We start from the raw sequence: 20,894 nt of genomic DNA, 5'->3' as shown, positions 1-20,894 counted from the left end.
GCTATTTCCACCTACAGAAAGTCAAACTAAACCACTAACATGTTTGTTACTTGATCTTATAATCAGAAATATTGAACCTCTCTCACCTTAAAAGGTACCATGGTGATGAGTATAAAATTAAATGAAAATATACAGAGAGAAAGAATATTTATTGATACATAAAAGCAATTATGAGAACATAAGTCGACATCATTTTATGGTTAAAATAAAAAACATCAAGCCGCTCAGGTGGCGCAGTGGTAAAACACACTAGCACACCAGAGCTGACATTTCAAGTCAAGTCAAGTCAAATTTATTTACATAGCGCTTTTTACTCAAAACAACTTTACAAAATCCAGGACCAACAGATACAAAAACCCCTGTTGAGCAAAACGAGGGCGACAGTGGCAAGGAAAAACTCCCTTAAAATTACAGGAAGAAACCTTGAGAGGAACCAGACTCAGCAGGGACCTCCATCCTTCTTGGGTGGCCTGGAGGATAATTTAAATAAATAGGATTTACACAAATCATACCAACACAGAATTAAAATGAACTAAAAGTTATAACTAGCAATAAATAAATAAATAATAATAGAGTTATTATTCAATCCAGTCTGTAATAAAGTCTGTAGTGAGTTCTTGATATTCTTGGTGCAAACACGCCAGGTCCCGTCACATCCGGCAGGAGCAGGATTGTTGGCACGGTAGTCTCGACTTAATTCCTTAACCTCGGGCAGATAAACAGGTTTTCATCAGAACCACCTTGGGGTAAAACAACAGAAAATGTAGTTAAAAATGTAAAATGCGAGTTGAGTAAAATATCAGTTTTACAGAGAGTTTTAGACCCCGGCACCCCTAATTACAATTCAGACTCATCGGTTCGAAACTCAGCTCTGCCAAAAGGCTGGGCTGGGCTGGGCGACTACATTAACAATGATTGGCTGTTGTTCATACAGGTTGGGGAAGCCGGATAGGGACTCTCTCATAACTGATGCAATTGCGACCTCTGCTGGCTGGTTGATGGCGTCTGCACAGAGATGGGAAAAGAATGTGTTGATCAGGGTGTGGCTCTTCGTGCACAAAGTTGATCCGCATATGAACTTGCCCAGTTCAGGTGAAAAGATGCAGTCAGCTACTGCACACGTGTTGGAGGGGGCATGTGTCTTGTTCTCCTCAATCAGGGCAGAGATCGGCATCAGTGGCGAGGAAGCGTAATACAATCGGGCTATTGGATGCACTAAAAAGTCGGGAGAAAAAAAAGAAAAAGTGCATAAACAAAATATTAAAAAAAAAAAAAAAAAACATCTGGCAAACTGGCTTGATGTGTAGCATTGTGTGTGTGTGTGTGTGTGTGTGTGTGTGTGTGTGGACTGGTGACTTGTCCGGGGTGTTTCCCCTTTCTCCCATTCAATCTGACCCATCATGACCCTGAACAGGATAAAGTAGTGGTAAAACATGAATGAATTAATGAATGACTAAATGAAAAACATCTAGTTCTCTCAACAAATACAGCCTTGGGAGCTCAGTGGTTAAGGTCTAATCATTGAAGGTTGCCTATTAAACACCCTCCACCCTCCAACACAAGTTGTCACTGTTGGACCCCTGAGCAAGACCCCTAACCCTCAATTGCTGAGACTGGTCTCAGTCATAAACTTGTTTTGGATTAAAGCGTCTGCTAAATGCTGCAAATGTAAATATCCATGTGCACTATCATTCACCCCCCAAGTCTTAGTCTTTGGTGGAACATCCTTTTGCCTTGATATCCTATAATAAGTGATTTCACTAAGTGCTAACAAGCTTCTCACACCTCTCTTATGGATTCTTCACCCACTGTTTTCATACAAAAGCTTCCAGCTTGTTGAGGTTTGTTGGGTTTCACACTGCAACTGCTTAATTAAAATCCCACCAGAGATTTTCTATGGGATTTAAATCTGAAGATGAGGAGGTCACTCCAAGATATTACAGGACTGATGTCTTAACCAAGCTTTGGTTGACTTGTGAGTGTGCTTGGGATTATTGTCTTGCTGGAAAGTCCAATTAAGTCTTTTGCAGTAGTAAAGTAGCATAGAGGTTTTATCTTTTTGTCCTGGTAAGACTGCTAAGGATACATTTTCGGGGTTTCTTTTACAGCCAGGCAGGTATTCTGCTGCGCCATAAGTTTAGAACCTTTAGACAAAAGTACCAATAGTGTCTCTAGGAAAGTTCAGCGTCTTGGAAATGTTCATATATTTACATTTACATTTTCAGCATTTAGCAGACGCTTTTAACCAAAGCGACTTACACAGTGAGCGGAACACAATGAGCAATTGAGGGTTAAGGGCCTTGCTCAGGGACCCAACAGTGGCAACTTAGTGGTGGCGGGGCTTGAACCGGCAACCTTCTGTTTACTAGTCCAGTACCTTAACCACTGAGCTATCACTGGCCCTATACTATACTAACAGACAAACCAAAATCACTAGCAAAGATCAAGTCAAGGCAAAAATAGTCTCCACTGAGTTATCCCAAGCTCCCTTCTTAAATGCCATGAGCTTATTGTTTCAAACGAGGTGCAGCTGTGGCTAATTAGCAGTGGACCAAACACAATCACAGTGAACAGGCGTTGACTTGCCCCTGAAAACAAACACTTCAAACATGTGCTCCTGGAGAGAGAGGCGTGGCACATAAACAAACTTCAGGAGCGTTAAGGCTTGATTCATGACAATATACAGTATATACTATATTGCCAAAAGTATGAACTTGAGTGACATCCCATTCTTAATCTATAGGGTTTGGACGAAAAGTCCTGGCTCACAGTCTCCGCTCTAATTCATCACAAAGGTGTTCTATCAGGTTGAGGTCAGGAGGCCAGTTCTTCCACACCAAACTCGCTCATCCATGTTTTTATGGACCTTGTGCTTTGTGCACTGGTGCGCAGTCCTGTTGGAACAGGAAGGGGCCATCCCCAAACTGTTCCCACAAAGTTGGGAGCATGAAATTGTCCAAAATCTCTTGGTATGCTGAAGCATTAAGAGTTCCTTTCACTGGAACTAAGGGGCCGAGCTTAACTCCTGAAGAACAACCCCACACCATAATCCCCCCTCCACCAAACTTTACACTTGGCACAATGCAGTCAGACAAGTACCGTTCTCCTGGCAACCGCCAAACCCAGACTCGTATATCGGATTGCCAGACGGAGAAGCGTGATTCATCACTCCAGAGTACACGTCTCCACTGCTCAGTCCAGAGGCGGCGTGCTTTACACCACAGCATCCGACGCTTTGCATTGCGCTTGGTGATGTAAGGCTTGGATGCAGCTTCTCGGCCATGGAAACCTATTCCATGAAGCTCTACACACTGTTCTTGAGCTAATCTGAAGGCCACATGAAGTTTGGAGGTCTGTAGCAATTGACTCGGCCTCTCTGGTGACCTCTGCGCACTATGCTCCTCAGCATCCGCTGACCCCGCTCTGTCATTTTAAGTGGCCTACCACTTCGTGGCTGAGTTGCTGTCGTTCCCAATCGCTTCCACTTTGTTATAATACCACTGCGGTTGACTGTGGAATATTTAGTAGGAGGAAATTTCACGACTGGACTTGTTGCACAGGTGGCATCCTATCACGGTACCACGCTGTGGCCATGGAAGTGATTGGAACACCTGAATTTAATGATTTGGATGGGTGAGTGAATACTTTTGGCAATATAGTGTATATTGTATATACTGTATATATCAGTGGCGGCTGCTGGTCTTTTAAAGAGGGGAAGCTCATTGTCGGCTTACATCATAAAATTTGTCAATTTATTTATACATAAATTCTGCCCTCCGTTCCTTTTCAAGAAAATGGCCTGTGATCCTATCGAAGAAATGGGTTGCAGTTTGTCTTTCGACTTCACTCGCAAAATCCGCGATGGGACTGAAGCTCCCAGTGATTAAGTGACGTGTAGATCTCAAAATAGCTGTCAATCAAAACGGGATTCAGCCTTTCAACTGATCCTCCAATCATCTTGCAGAAGCTCAGCGTCCAGACCCGCCCACAGCTCCATTCACCCCTAGAGACACTCAGCGTCCGGGAGCAGGACAAAATCATGGCATTTATCCAATGACCGGCGAGTTTCGAAGCAATGAAAAAAACCCTTCCATGCAGCCCCACTGAAGTGAATAGATGCTCAGCTTCTACGGGCAAATGCATTGACGCTACGGGAATGTATGAGAAGTTCGAGTCAGTCGATTTGTGATAAGTAGCTGATTCTGAACGAACTCGTCTTCGAGGTGAACGTGTTCTAACACATTTGTAGTCAATGAAATGTTAACACAACTGTACATATTTGATAATTTAATTTTTGACATTTTAGGGGAAGCTGAGCTTTCCTTGCAGTCTTAGAGAAATCGCCACTGATATATACTGTATATATATATATATATATATATATATAATTTAAAGGTGACTGCTTGACTATGGATGAAATCAAGTATTTATATTTCAAGAAATTATGGACACATGACCAGTGTTTCTAAGTGGCACCAGGAACCAATGTAAAGGGGATATGTTAGTAAAACTGTGCTGTATTTTATTAAAATTCACTTTCTATGTAATGTCATGTTTGTTTAATAATTCTAAATCATTCCACGCAACAAATATTCAATAAAAGTGAACCTGATTGGGGTTTATACTGTCTGAAGAATTTATATGCCAGCAAGATAAAAGATGACACTATTCAAACCTGACATTTTTTCAACAGCTGGCACGAATCTATAAGGAGCCACAACAGACTGACAGGAGATATGAGAGTAGAAAATAGTAACATAGCTCATAGCTCTCCTGGGTCCATCTGTCTGGTCGGGCCCCGCTTGAGGATCCTAGCAACAAACCACCTTTGGTGCTCCATGCATAACAATCCAGCTGCTGCTGCACATCTGCAGAGACCAGAACCACTGAGACAAAACTCACACAAAAAAGGTGCGAGCCAACCTCATCACGGTGCAATCTGGTGAGGAATTCGGTCCAACTGGAGTTTCATGACAGAGATATTATAATTTAATCAATGACATATTCGTTTCACTCCGATTATATTAGTGCCAGGGCGTTTATACAAGAACAGCTTTTCATCTGTATCGCATCAATGATCTACCTGCCTGTCACACTACACAGCCTAAAATACAATGGTACCCTGAAACTTGGCGTCAGTTGGTTCTGGGAAACCTGTTAATATGTTCCATGGTCCCGTTGATCTGCATATATTTTAGATTAATGTCAAATAATGGGGTTGTTTTTGACACTTATACACTGAAAATAACACAAATATAATTTAAAAAACACTGAAATACAATTAAAAACAGTTAAATACAATAAAACCTGCTCTTTACTTTTACTTCTTTATTGTTTCCTTATGCTTCTTAATTGTGGAGATGCTTGATCTTGGAGTACCGTATTCCTTAACAATTTCAGTACCGGCTCATTCACATGAGAAGCGGCAAAATAGCTATTGTGCTGCTGTGCCATTATTTCCTAGTGTGGCGGTGCACAAAGCTTAACATGACTTATTGTACTAAAACAATTAGTGGAGAGAACTTATGAGCAGTAATAATTAAGAGAGGTTTGGTGTTTCTATGTTTTTCTTTTAATACAGTAAGTCGTTAAGCTTTAAGAGTTAAGCTTTTTTAACAATAAGCATTTTAGACTTTTTTGGAAAAGCTGCTTTTCACAATTTCTTAGAACCTCGAGCTGTAACAAGTTTAAAAGTGAAACAGTGAGGAAAATCCACATAAACACAGATACATGTGGAGCTTTCAGAGCGAATTTGATGGTTATTCCACACAAATGCAGATTCGTCTCATATTCACACTTTGATGACGTTTTACCGCACCGCTCAAGCCGAGCACTGAACAAAGCAGCAGTAGCACACACGTCGAGTTTAAGTGAAACGTCAAGTTTAATTTCTCGATGAAGTGTGTCGAGTTTCAAAGATTTCGAGTTTAGCAGACGTCAACTTACAAGGTACCACTGTATATGGGCAACCGAAAGCAACAGGCCACAGCAGAATGAGCCAACCAAGTGCTGAAGCTTGTAAAATAATTTGTCCTCAATAAGTCACACATAAAATTCAGATCTTCTACTTGAAGCAAAGTCAGTGCGCATTAGGAGATTAATGGACATGGCAGAGCAGCCACATACAAGCCTGAGATCATCATAATCAACAGCCAGCATTAGCTAAAGTGGTTTTAAGCTCCCTGTCTGCAATAATATTGGTCTAATGATAAGTGACATGATATTTTCATGTTTTTCACTGTTGGTATAATAGCCATTGAAGATGGAGAAAGCCAAACATTGTTAACATCATTTGATCATCAAGATCATGCTGGGATCACATGGATTATAAGATTTTGCATAGTTCATAGTGCATGTTGTCCTGGCAGGAAAAGGGGAAAATACCAAATACTAAGAAATTCTACAATTTATCTAAATTAATCAAAGAATTAATAGTAAAAAAAAAATAGAACCATTGTCAACAGTGTTGTTACTGGACAGTAGTAGCTCTATGGTTAAGGTACACGACTAGTGATCAGAAGGTTGCCGGTTCAAGCCCCGCCACCACCAAGTTGCCACTGTTGGGTCCCTGAGCAAGGCCCTTAACCCTCAATTGCTCACTGTGTTCTGCTCACTGTGTAAGTCGCTTTGGATAAAAGCGTCTGCTAAATGCTGAAAAAATATTTCACATGCAGTAACCAGAGCTGAGAGCTAAACTCAACCTGCATTTAAAAAAAGTCAATAATAGTCTCAGGCCAGTGACCAAGGACATCCAACAGCTTGTTCTTGTGTACTGAGCATGCTCCTGTGGTCTGTACTGATTGGATTAAGATAAGAGACATGCACATGTTAGAGCAGCTGAAAGGAAGTGCAGATTGTCCATCAGAGAGAATGAAGTTAGTGTTTTATTAAGAGTCGTTAAACTGGCAACCTGGTTTACTGCAGTACATGAACCTAAGTTAGATGCGAATAAATTATGGTCTGCATTATGACCCACCAGTCATCAAGGAACATGTGATGTTGAGCAGCTTTCTGTCACAACATCATTTTGCAAGCACCACCACTGGTTAAAGGAGCTAGAACTGAATGTCCTGTAGTAACCTCTGTCTTTCATTACTCATAATATTTATTCGATTGATAGATGTATGGTTATTTATTCATTAGTTAGGATTTTAAGATGATGTTTTAGTCATTAGATGAGTCAAACTGTTCAAAGTTCAGCGTCAAACAACATCACGGCCAATTTTGTATCTCCAATTCACCTAACATACTTCTCATGTCTTTGGACTGTGGGAGGAAACTGAAGCTCCTGGAAGAAACCCACACAGACACGAGGAGAACATGCAAACTTCACACAGACCGCTCCACCTGGGAATCAAACCCAGGACCTTCTCACTGTGAGACGGTGCTACCCACCAAGCCACTGTGCTGTCCACAGTGAGGCAGGAGGTCAGAGTCTTTAGGTTAGAGGTCTGAGTCACACGTAAGTCGCACACACAGTGACTTCAGACTCGTTTCAAATGACTCGGACTCGAAAATGACTGCAGTGCACTTCACAGGAACAACTGGGGTGAATGGAATTGGCGCTAATGGTTGAAAGAGCCGCTTTCTGAACCAATCAGACCTTCTGAAATGAAGTCAAATGAAGAAATGCTGTTATTTGCATTTATTCAGTTTGCGTCACACAGATGATGTCAATGAAACGCTTGATTGGCTTTCTAACGAGTTCGTGTTTTACTTCACAACCGGGAAAAGTTTGGAGGTTTTTAATTATAAGCACATTTAAAAATAACGGATTATATTCCTAATGGGACACACGCTTATAAATTTAATAGCATCTGGAAGAACATAAGCTAAGGTAAGCAGTGGTTATGATTTTTTTGCTGTGTTTTGGATTTTGGCCGCTGTGCCGTGATTTATCGTGCTTTTGTTTTGCAATGAAAACAAAACGTATCAGTTGAAGCTTTTAACTGGAACCTTCTTGTTACGGAAATTACATTCATTAGCACAATGACGAGGAAAGTATTATTTGTTTATTTCTACGCTACATTCCAATATATGTTTTGTGTAGATTATATTGACTTGTGACTTGACTCGGACTCTAGCCTAAAGACTCGTGACTTGACTCGGACTCTAGCCTAAAGACTTGTGACTTGACTCAGACTCTAGTCTAAAGACTTGTGACTCGACTCGGACTCTAGCCTAAAGACTTGTGACTTGACTCAGACTCTAGTCTAAAGACTTGTGACTCGACTCGGACTCTAGCCTAAAGACTTGTGACTTGACTCAGACTCTAGTCTAAAGACTTGTGACTCGACTCGGACTCTAGTCTAAAGACTTGTGACTTGACTCGGACTCTAGCCTAAAGACTTGTGACTCGACTCGGACTCTAGTCTAAAGACTTGTGACTTGACTCGGACTCTAGCCTAAAGACTTGTGACTCGACTCGGACTCTAGTCTAAAGACTTGTGACTCGACTCGGACTCTAGTCTAAAGACTTGTGACTTGACTCGGACTCTAGCCTAAAGACTTGTGACTCGACTCGGACTCTAGTCTGAAGATTTGTGACTTGACTCGGACTCTAGCCTAAAGACTTGTGACTCGACTCAGACTCTAGTCTAAAGACTTGTGACTTGACTCGGACTCTAGCCTAAAGACTTGTGACTCGACTCGGACTCAAGTCTGAAGATTTGTGACTTGACTCGGACTCTAGCCTAAAGACGGATGCATGCATGGCTAGATGTAAAATTACAGTTTTTTATATAAGTAAACTCATATAATTAAAGTAATTAAACTTTATTTAATTAAATAAAGTTATTAAATAAAATATAACTATTAATCTTGTCATATTTAATTGCTACATTCACAAATCTTACATTAAAGCGGGTAATTTTGTGCATGAAAAGCACTGAGAACTAAAAACGTTTATAAATCTCTAATTACAGAGGACAAAACGTTCATAAACCCTTTTCTACAGACTTTTTCTTTAAAACCACCTCACTTTTTAAAGCAACATTGACAATATTCAGTTTCTATTTTGCACTCCTGACCATGTATTATAAAGAAGCAGTTGAATTATAAGAAGTGTATCTGTAGTTAAATAAACAATAAAGACTGTAAGGGCAGCATGGTGGCTCGGTGGGTAGCACTGTCGCCTCACAGCAAGAAGGTCCTGGGTTCAATCCCCAGGCAGGGCGGTCAAGGTTCTTTCTGTGTGGAGTTTGCATGTTCTCCCTGTGTCTGCATGGGTTTTCTCCCACAGTCCAAAAACATGCAGTCAGGTTAATTGGAGACACTGAATTGTCCTATAGGTGGATGTGTGTGTGTGTGTGTGTGTGTGTGTGTGTATGTGTATGTGTGTCTGCCCTACGATGGACTCGTCTAGGGTGTTACTGTGTGCCTTGCGCCCATTAAAAAGCTGGGCTATGCTCCAGCAACGACGCCCCTAGTTGGATAAGCAAGTAAGAAAGTGAGTGAGAATGGTGCCCAGGTGGCGCAGTGGGATATTCCGCTGACGCATCAGCACCAAGTTTCTGAACTCCCGAGTTCGAGGCTCAGTGTTGCCACGGCATAATTGGCAGTGCCTGCAGCAGATACAAACTGGCCACCATATCTGCAGGGTGGAGTTCAGACTATATATGGGTGGGTGGGTCTTCATACGCTGTGTAAGGACCCTGATTGGCAGAAGCCAGGAAGCACGGACGAGAAGAGGAGGGCTGTACACGTGTAAAGAAGGCGTAGGCAGCAGCGTGCTCTCCTTGGATGCAAATCTGGAGTCTGTCAGCAGCAGAAGACAAATTGACTGTGCTAAATCGGGAGGAAAAATGGGGAGAAAAATGCATTAAAAAAAAGAAAGTGAGTGAGTAAGTAAAGACAGTAAACATTTACAACAGTTCATCCTGCTGTCCTGCATTGTGACAAAACATATAAAAAATATATAAAATTTTGTTTTATATATTTATATTCATTCACTTTTCATATTTTTGTACATCTGCACATAAAGAGTCCTGTATATATTGAACAAATGGTGCTAGTTTTAATGTAAGTTAATGTGTATATTTTTGTAATTGATGTGTTCTGCCGCTGTGAGGGACTGAGCAGCTAAGCATTTCACTCACCTTTCACACCTGTGTAAATGTGACATGACAATAAAGTGATTTGATTTGAACAAAAAAGCTCAGCTTTTCATGTGTAGAAGTAATAATATTAGATAGTAAATGCAAAATCGAGGGTAGATGCAAAAGCAAATAATACAATAGTTTGGGTGGAGTAGCTTTAAATTACATTTTCAGCATTTACCAGACGCTTTTATCTAAAGCGACTTACAGTACTGTGACAGTATACTGTCTAAGCAATTAAGGATTAAGGGCCTTGCTCAAGGGCCTAACAGTGGCAACCTGGCGGTGGTGGGGCTTTAATCAGCAACCCTTTAATTACTAGTGCAGTACCATTACCGCTAGACTACAACTGTCCTTACTTATTTAACAACTAAGTCCCAAATGGCTTAAGCGGATTAAGATCTACATACCTGTACATTTGCTCAGATCTATGTCTGTAGGCGGTGCGGCTTGTTCATTTCTGAGATCTAATTATGTCCTAAGGCGAGTATGTGCTTTAGTTTAAACTGTAAGATCAACAAAGTCCACCATCAAGTTAATTCAGTAAATGGTTGAGTCATTTACATTCATGCCATTTAGCAGAAGCTTTTATCCGCATGCTTTTATTCAGTCCATGCTTTTGAAGTTTAATGGTTTAAGCTCAGGCAGCAAAATCAACAGGACTGCGGTCGAGACATCCTGACGCATGTTTACTGGCTGGGAGTTAAGAACAGTACCTGATCACTTAAAACGTCTTCTTCTTATGTACAGTAAAAAGCTAAAGCATACGTAGAAACCTGAAAATGCTTTTGTTTACATCTCATTCTAAAACCATAGTAATAAAAATAAAATCCTTTACCTGCCTCCTAGAAAGGCTTTATACAAGACTTAAAATTGCCATAAGTGTGTGTGAAACAGATAATTAATTAATTATTACATTATTAAATTTAGCTTATTAATACATAGTTTTTGTCTATATAAAAGTACAAAGTCAATAAACAAAAACTTCTCTCCTCATTTTAAACAATAATTACATTTGTTAGGGTTACACGTATGTAATGAGCATTTCCTGATGTACTGATGATACTGTGTCCTCACTTGGTCTGTGTGTGTGATTGGTTTTGCAGATGGACCAGTGTTGTGGAGAATGGTGACTTATCCTCCAGCCCGGCGTGCTCTCATTGTGGGTTGTGGACTTCACATGTTCCAGCAGCTCTCCGGTATCAACACAGTCATGTAGGCATCATTCTTCCTTCTTACCAATGTAGTTCATTTATACAATGTGGTCAGATACATTCAAAAATAAACATCATCCATATAAACATAAATAAGCACAGAAAACAAATAAAATAAAACTCTAATTTGATTAATTTGATGGATGGATTGATGGATTGATGGATGGATGGATGGATGGATGGAAAGATACTGAGCAAGACAATAGTAATGGATGGATGGTTAGATGGATGGATGGATTGATGGATGGATGGATGGATGGATGGATGGATGGATGAAAAGTCAACAGGATAATAAAGAAGACTGAATGGCAAGTTGTAAGCGGTGAGTGGGTGCAGCAGGGTAGCATGCTGAAATGTGGGTTTCATTTAGGCAATTCAGTGTCTTTCTACTGCCCTGTGATGAATTGGCAACTTGTCCGACGTGTTTCTATGCCAATGAATCAGATTTATCTCGACTCGATAAAGCGATGGTAAAACAGACAATGAATGAATGAATGAATGAATAAAGGCTGCTGCTCATAAATGCAAGTTTATGATTGATAGTGACCAAGCAAGTCAATAAGTGACTATTTAATGCCCTGTGATGGACTGGACCTTAAATCTAGTCTCAGGTAGGTGATCGAGACACCAAGGGTGTGTTCAAAAACCTAGTGAGCTGCCTTGCTGTCTTACTGCCTGCATAGGCAGCTGCCTAAGTAGAGAGGATTCTAATGAGTCATTGACGAGTTAAAATAGCATTGAAATTTGATCATATTAAGGCATCTAGTATTTCGAACAGTCTCCTTCTCGGGAGTGCGTGTATGATGACGTAAAACGCTGTCTATGTAGAGAGCGCACTAGGTTTTCGAACACACCCCAAGACCCTAATCAGTATCAAATGGTTATTGCAAATGAATGGTCACATGTTGACGATGGTTGGATGGTCCTAATGATGGTTATAATAACATAATTGTACCAACGCACCTACATATCTTGAAAACAAAAAGATATACTGTATATACGTATGGATGTTATACATTTTCTATATTCATTATCTTATCTTATTATATTTTGTACTTGTTTATAATTGCTGTTATTGCTGCTGGTCTCACTGAGAGCTACCAAAGTTGTGTTGTATAACTACAATGACAATATAGTCTCATCTTATCTTATCATTATTGAGATGCTGAACATCTATATTAACACTACAGGCTGATGATGACTCAGCTGTATGTGACTCTCGGCTTAATTTTCATAACCTCTCTTCACTCTCGTCATCTCTCTCGCTCCACCTCGTACGATGAACTACTTAAAGCAAGCTTTACACAGTCTTGGGATGTGTGCCGTTGCTAGGCAACCACTTTGGCATAGGGGAAAGTAAAAACGAAGGTGTGTGTGGGGGGTGCGTGGATGTGTGTTTACTTTGTCTCGCCTGTCATTCTGGAAGGTGAGATGGCTTCGCAGACACGTCTGAAAGAATCTTGATTTGTCTGACACTCGGTGTGAGGGGCAGCCATCAGTCGGGGTAGTGGAACTCTATAAACAACACGAAGCTATTATATGCTAGCTCTGTAACACACACACACACACACACACACACACACACACACACACACACACCCACACACACACAGGCTTTAAAGTGACCCACTAATGAAATATATTATAAAAAATTGTATTATACACTGATCAGCCTTAACATTAAAACCACCTCCTTGTTTCTACACTCACTGTCCATTTTATCAGCTCCACTTACCATATAGAAGCACTTTGTAGTTCTACAATTACTGACTGTAGTCCATTTTTCTCTGCATGCTTTTTAACCTGCTTTCACCCTGTTCTTCAATGGTCAGGACCCCCACATGACCACTGCAGAGCAGGTATTATTTAGGTGGTGGATCATTCTCAGCACTGCAGTGACACTGACATGGTGGTGGTGTGTTAGTGTTTGTTGTGCTGGTATGAGTGGATCAGACACAGCAGCGCAGCTGGAGTTTTTAAATACCGTGTCCACTCACTGTCCACTCTGTTAGACACTCCTACCTAGTTGGTCCACCTTGTAGATGTAAAGTCAGAGACGGTCGCTCATCTATTGCTGCTGTTTGAGTTGGTCATCTTCTAGACCTTCATCAGTGGTCACAGGGCGCTGTTGGCTGGATATTTTTGGTTGGTGGACCATTCTCAGTCCAGCAGGGACAGTGAGGTGTTTAAAAACTTCATCAGCATTGCTGTGTCTTATCCACGCATAACGCAACCAGGGTAATTGGATACGACTAGATTAGGGGAGAAAATTGGGGAAAAAATTCTGAGAAAAAGAGAAAAAGAAATAAGAGATGCTCAGAAGATTTAGGGGGCAGAATTTACTGACTGTTAATAACTCAACCTGAAACACTGGGCGCACAGCAGGAATACACCCTTGACAGGTCATCAGTCCATTGCAGGACAACCCAGAAAACCCAATCCATCTACTGTCATGATGATGAAGGTACCAGGAGAAATCCTACACAGACCTAGGAAAAATAGAACAAGGTCAGCTTAAAGACAGTGACTGGAGGCGAGGATCAAACCCATTTCCGAGGACCTGTGTTGCTGTGCGTCGCCCACTCCACCAGCTGCGTCACCATGCCCTTCTTGTAAATATAAAAGCAAATCTATGATGACAGGATTTCCTATAAGTATACAAACACTGTGGGTCTAACGGTGACAAGTGCAAGCAGACATAGACTGCTGGTGTTAGCTAGTGAGCCTGGGGGTGGCAGGAGGACATGGGTGCCTTTCCAAACTGCATATTCACATACATTTGTACTATTAAGATGGTGTTTATAGGAAGTAAGGTGTAATAACAGCATCACTGTATGTAAACATACAACAGATCTTCATATTTTTGTTGGAAGCCAAAAGCATTTTTTGCTGACGGCATTAAAACATTGGTACAACACTGGAAAATGCATCAGAAGGTGACCATGTAGGAAAGTGATGTCATGTGTTTTTGAAATTCTTAATTAATAGTTGAAAAGTGCAGAAACTGTTAGGGTGCCTGCGACGGCTGGTGAACATACCACCAGTTTCCAGCGTCACAGGCGTTACAGAACAACTAGGAGCTTGGCCTCAAATAGGCGGCCAGCTCGTTAGGGCAAACAACCTGCAGCTGCCGTCTCCCTATTTAAGGGGGCGTCGCCAGGCTGCAGGCATCGCACCTTTTTCCTTTGTTTGGCTCTCTTGCACGCCACCGCTCTCTTTGTAGGGAAAAACCCGGTTACCCCTGATGCTATTAGAGCGTTGGGGTGTGTAGGTCGCAAGGCCGAGGTAAGCCAGGGTTTTGGTTTTCTTCGTTAGGGACAGCCGGTGCGATTTCGTGCAGCCCTCGCGTTGCCGTTTATTTTAGCATTTGGAGCCAGCCACCGTCTGCTAAGCAAGCAGCGGGTTAACGCTGGCCTTACGGCTATTCAGCAGCAGTCCTTAAGCCAAAAGCTTGTGCAGTTTCGCCTAGACCGCTTTGGCTGAGTGGGTTAAGCTACGGCTTCGGCTATCTATCTATCTATCTATCTATCTATCTATCTATCTATCTATCTATCTATCTATTATCTATCTATCTATCTATCTATCTATCTATCTATCTATCTATCTATCTATCTATCTATCTATCTATCTATCTATCTATCTATCTATCTATCTATCTATATGTCCATCCACCCATCTATCAATTTATCTATCTATCTATCTCTATCCCTCCATCTTTCCATCCATCCATCCATCCATCCATTTATCCATCCATCTATCTGTATGTCTGTCTGTCTATCTATCTAGTAGCTAATTCATCCCCTGCACTTAGGACAAAAACACTCAATACCCAAAGGAAACCCACAATGGACAAATACCAAACCTTTTACAGATCACGAGAAGAAAGAGTCAAGAATCAACATGATTCACTGCTCAATTAATTCAGCAGATGTCACGTTACGCATCTTTTAACTTAATGTTTATAAAGGTTACCTAAACAGGTTCATTTCCGAGATTTAACAGCATGTTTACAAACTTATAACAGGGAAGATTTTTACAGGGAACATGCAAGCTGTCTTTAAGATTCATCAGAACACTTTTGGAACAATGTACTCTGATCAGATGAAACCCAAATAAAACATTTATTCATTAGTTCATTTATTTATTATCTGTTTTACCACCTCTTTATCTTGGTCAGGTTTGCAGTGGGTCCGATTCATTGGGCAAAAGGCAGGAAATACCCCAGACAGGTCACCAGCCTATCACAGGGCAGACACCCACTCACACACATTCACACGCACACTTAGGGCAATTTTTATCAGCTGTAATTAACCTGACTGCAGGTCTTTTGACTTGTGGGTGGAGACAGGAGCACCGGGAAAAAATGCAAACTCCATACAGAAAAGACCCTGGCCGCTTGGCCAGTAAATTGGACCCAGGCTCTTCTAGCTGGGAGGTGACAGCACTACCCACTGCGTCACTGTGCTGCCCACATTAAAAGTTTTGAATGTAATTCTGCTCGTCAGGTTTGGCTGATCTCAAACACCATTCTTAGAGTGAAGTACCGACGTGGGAGCATCATAATAATGATAATAACAATAATAAGTTTATTTATATAGGCCCTTTCACAGTCTCAAGGTCGCTTTACAGGAGACGAAGGACAGAAATACTGATTGAAAGAAAAGTCTTCAGGAGGAACTTAAGTGAAGAAACAGTAGAGCAAGGCAGAGTGTTCCAGAGCTTAGGAGCTACAGGACTGATCTGCCACCTATTAAGGAGAGTCTAGTGAGAGGCGTAGACAGGAACCTGCCCCCAGATGACCTTAGGGATCAAGAGGGAATGTATGGATGTAAGAGCTCTCCCCATAATGGGCATTACACATCACTGAAGGAAAAAATGAGGCAATGAAACTAAAGTAACTAAACAGTTTTAACAAGACTCTAAATATAAAGCTAAAGTAACTCAACTGGTTAGATAAAAATAGGTTTTTACATGACCCAGCCTAACTTCTTTCTCAAATCCTGAAATGTTCCAATGGGTTTCAAAAGGGAACATGGTTTTCCAAGAGGAATAGGTCAACATTTAACCATAATGCTATAGAAACAAGCAAGTCAATACACCAGGCATCTTAAATATGTTCATGTCTACAGATTTCCAACAAACTAACTGTTTTTCAGTTTTATTTCTGTCTGAATAATTTTGGCCTATTCATTTAACTTATTCTTTTTTTCTAATTTAAAGTAAATATATGCACTGGAAGTACAACCCCAAATCAGAAAAAGTTGGGACAGTATGGAAAATGCAAATAAAATAAAAACACAGTGTTCCTTACATTTACTTTGACTTTTATTTGATTGCAGACAGGATGAACCAGAGATATTTCATGTTTTATCTGCTCAACTTCATTTCATTTATTAATAAACATCCATTCCTGCATTTTAGGCCTGCAACACATTCCAAAAAAAGTGGGGAGGGGGGCAGTTTAAGCCTAGTAATGAGGTGAAAAAACTAAATAATGATGCGATTTTAAACAGGTGATGTCAACAGGTGATTGTAATCATGGTTTGATACAAAAGCAGCATCCAGGAAAGGCTGAGTCTTTGATGAGCAAAGATGATCAGATGATCTCCAGTTTATTAACAAATGTGTGAGAAAATGATTGAAATGTTTAAAAACAATGAACCTCAAAGAAAGATTGGAAGGGATTTGCATATTTGTCCCTCTACAGTGCATAATATCATTAAACCATTCAAGGAATCAGGAGGAATTTCAGTGTGTAAAGGCCAAGTGTGCAAGCTTAAGCTGAGCATCTGTGATCTTCGATCCCTCAGACGGCACTGCATCAAGAACCGCCACTCAACAATAGCTGATATAACCACATGGGTGAGGGATTACTTTGGCAAACCTTTATCAAGCTCTACAATACAGAGTTACATGCACAAATGATACTTAAAACTTTACTGTGCAAAAAAGAAGCCTTATATTAACCATGTCCAGAAGCGGCGTCAACTTCTCTGGGCTTGGAGGCATCTAGGATGGACCATTACACAGTGGAAACATGTATTGTGGTCAGATGAATCAGCAGTACAGGTATTTTTGAAAAAAATGGATGCCGTGTGTTCCGGACCAAAGACAAAAAGGACCATCCAGACTGTTATCAGCAACAAGTCCAAAAGCCAGGGTCTGTCATGGTATGGGGTCGTATCAGTGCCCTTGGCAAAGGTCATTTACACTTCTGTGATGGCTGCTTTCAAGACATCGTCTTTTCCAGGGACGTTCATGCAATTTTTCAACAAGACGATGCAAAACCACATGCTGCACACATTACAAAGACATGGCTGGGGAAGAAGAGGGTACGGGTAGTGGACTGGCCTGCCTGCAGTTCCTGACCTGTCCCCAATAGAGAATGTGTGGAGAATATTGAAATGAAAAATGCAACAACGACGACCCCGTACTGTTGCACACCTTAAGACGTGTTTGCAGGAAGAATGACACAAAATAAAAGCTGAAACACTAAATCACTTGGTCTCCTCTGTGCCAAAATGTCTTTTAAGTGTGGTGAAAAGGAACAGCAACATTACAAAGTGGTAAATGCTTTACTGTATTAATAAATGAAATTAAGTTGACCAGATAAAACATGAAATATCTCAAGAAACTTTTTATTATTTGCATTTCCATGCTGTCCCAACCTTTTCTGATTTGGGGTTGTATATTAAAATTAACTATAAAAAGTATATTAAAAATATTCACAAAGAAAAGTGTGATGTTATGTGTTGTGGTCGTGAAGAGTGATTCCTGGTTAGATTTTTCTAATTTTCTGCGCTTATTCCTTTTTCAGCCTAGAGGTGCACACAGAGTACCATTGTAATTAGACTATGCTAATGTTTCTGCTTTTCAAGCTCCAAAAAGCACACTCCTCTCCCATAATCCCCTGCTAAACCTGTCCCTGGATTGCTCATTTATTGTCTTTGTTTATTACCTTCTTTTGCTAAACAGCTCATGCTTATCACCACCTCAGGACAAGCTTAGCATATTTACTATAAACTCTTCTGTGAGATCATTGTTATGGATGCTAGAGCATTGTCCACATTTAGCATGGGTGATGCTAACTATGCTGGCTATGTATTAGGTTGTATGCTACACTTAACACGGGTAGGTTGCTTATGTTAGATGACGTACTGAAGGTTTATGAGAAATTAAGTCTGGAATAGAGCTGGGCGGTTCCTGAATCACCTGGGTTAATGATTTAAATCTTTGTACTGAATCAGGAATCACGAGTCCGAAATCTCAATTAACCCGGATCCTATGAGTCCTCTGATTGGCTGCACAAGGCGAGTGAGCAGACTCAGATGATTTGGCTGAACTGGCTTCACTCCAGTCCGTGAATCTAAGTAATAAGTTAAATAATCCAATAAACAAGCGGTTAAACACACTGGTGTTCGTTAAGTGGCTGATTTCATGCACATGCTATTATTATTATTATCAGTAGTAGTGGTATAGATTAGTAATGCAGCATATTTTCTTGTAAGCAAAACAACAACAAAATATAGTTATATTATTATTAAAATGCAAATGCTTACAGGCTACTTTAGTACTGTACCACTTAAGGAGTATCATAGCCCCCATAGCCTGCCTGAATGGGTAAAGTTACCATAGCAATTTGTTGTTGACCATCCCCCTTGAACCTTTGACCCATTAATATACCCATCTGATTGGTAGGAGAGTCCACCCCCTCTCCCCCATAAACAAGATTCCACTTAGAAAAAAAAGTGTCAACTTGTCACTGATAAGAGAAGTGTGAGGTGCCAAGAGACAGTCTGTCTATCTATCTACAGTATCTATCTGTGCATCTATCTATCTGATTATCTATCCATTTATATGTCTGTCTGTCTATCTATCTATTTATCTATATATCTGTCTATCTGTCTATCTATCTATCTGTCTGTCTGTCTGTCTATCTATTATCTGTGCATCTATCTATCTATTTATTTATCCATCTATATGTATGTCTGTCTGTCTATTTGTCTGTCTGTCTGTCTATCTATTTATCTATATATCTATCTGTCTGTCTATATTTATCTATCTATCATCAATCTATCTATATATCTGTCTATCTGTCTGTCTATCTACCTACCTACCTGTCTGTCTATCTATCTACCTACCTACCTACCTGTCTGTCTGTCTGTCTGTCTATCTAACTATCTATGAGTTGAACCTCCATGTCTTTAAACTGGCCTTGCTATGATATTGTGAATGTGTAAGTGTGGACTCACTCACAATGGGTGAATGGGTGCAGATTTTTTTCAGTCTCTTCTGCTGTGTCACATCTGTGTGTGGTGTCGTGCTCATTCTCTTTCATTAGAAAAATGGGTCAGGTCTCCAGAGGCAGCTCTCTTTATCTCACTCAAAAATATATTCAGGTTTTGGATAAAATATATGTACAATGAGCTAATGAGGAGTAGGACGACCCTTTTCATCTGGAAGAGCTTTAATCCTTTTTGGAAATCTTATATCTATGGTTAAGGTCTAAATGGTTTGTGGTGGGACTTGTTGAGAACTTACAGTCAGTATTGACCCTCCATAATTTCCTAAATAGCTTCAGTTGGGGTTAAATCTGGTGGATAGAGTACATCACACTGAATGTGTGTAACTTTATCCTGATGTTTATTAAACCACTATTGGATAATTTTACCAGCAAATAGAAGAGAATAATACTCCAGAAAGCATCAACAGAAAACAATGTTTTTGCACCATAGGGTGCACCATATATTTGCCCGCTGTTATAAAATGCAAAACAATTTTCAAACAGAATGATATTTACCTGATGGCTGCTCATACAATATGAAATCCCCACTGTACTTAGCATTCAGCAACAGACCTTGTGGGTTGAATGCATCATTTTGTTTTATTGGTTCTCTCTTGAACCTTTATTTAACTGACGAAAGTACAAAAACATGATTTTAATGTTTTGGCTGACTAACATGATTGTATATTGTGAATATAAACACGTTTTGTGTTTAATGTCTGAAACACACTTAAGAAACGTTGGGCCAGAGGCAAAATAAGAGTGAAAATGTATAGAATATATAAGTCAGAGTGTGAAATATACAGTGACAATGGGGGGGTCAACTTTATACGTATATTTTCCAGGGCTGGCACCGATCCGATACTCGGTATCGGTCCGATATTGGCCCAAATCACTGGATCGGATATCGGAAAGAAAAAAACGTGTAATCCGATCCGATACTGTTGCTTAATGTAAATAACACTTAATGTAAATAACACAATGTAAATAAGGCCATTGTTTGTGTGTAAAGCAAATAACACACGAAGATACGTTCCATAGCGCCGTTTATTGCCACCTACTCTTGATGACATCATGAACATGTGCCACTGATCTACAACTCATTCAGAATGCCATTTAGAAATTGAAACACACTGATCTACTTCAACTTTTAGCATTTAAAAAAATCATCTACTACTGCCACATCTAAAAACACTGTTTAAACACAATAAAAATTTATAATCTTTATAAATAATAATAAATAATAATAATAATAATAAATCTTTATAAATGATAAATCGTTCTCCTGAGATAAAGAAA

General features: G+C 40.2%; 1 protein-coding gene across 1 annotated transcript in view; it reads left to right on the top strand.

Annotated features, from left to right (window-relative positions):
• The window catches only part of LOC134324972 (proton myo-inositol cotransporter-like), a 112,537-nt gene that overhangs the window by 54,189 nt on the left and 37,454 nt on the right, over nucleotides 1-20,894 (top strand). The window contains exon 4 of the mRNA XM_063006943.1: nucleotides 11,204-11,312. Coding sequence (XP_062863013.1) covers nucleotides 11,204-11,312 — 109 coding nt within the window. The remainder of the gene's footprint in view (nucleotides 1-11,203; nucleotides 11,313-20,894) is intronic.

The sequence above is a fragment of the Trichomycterus rosablanca genome, chromosome 1, assembly GCF_030014385.1.
Source record: "Trichomycterus rosablanca isolate fTriRos1 chromosome 1, fTriRos1.hap1, whole genome shotgun sequence".
Classification (NCBI taxonomy): domain Eukaryota; kingdom Metazoa; phylum Chordata; class Actinopteri; order Siluriformes; family Trichomycteridae; genus Trichomycterus; species Trichomycterus rosablanca.
Note: the sequence above shows the minus strand (reverse complement) of the source record. Positions and strands in the feature narration are given on the sequence as shown.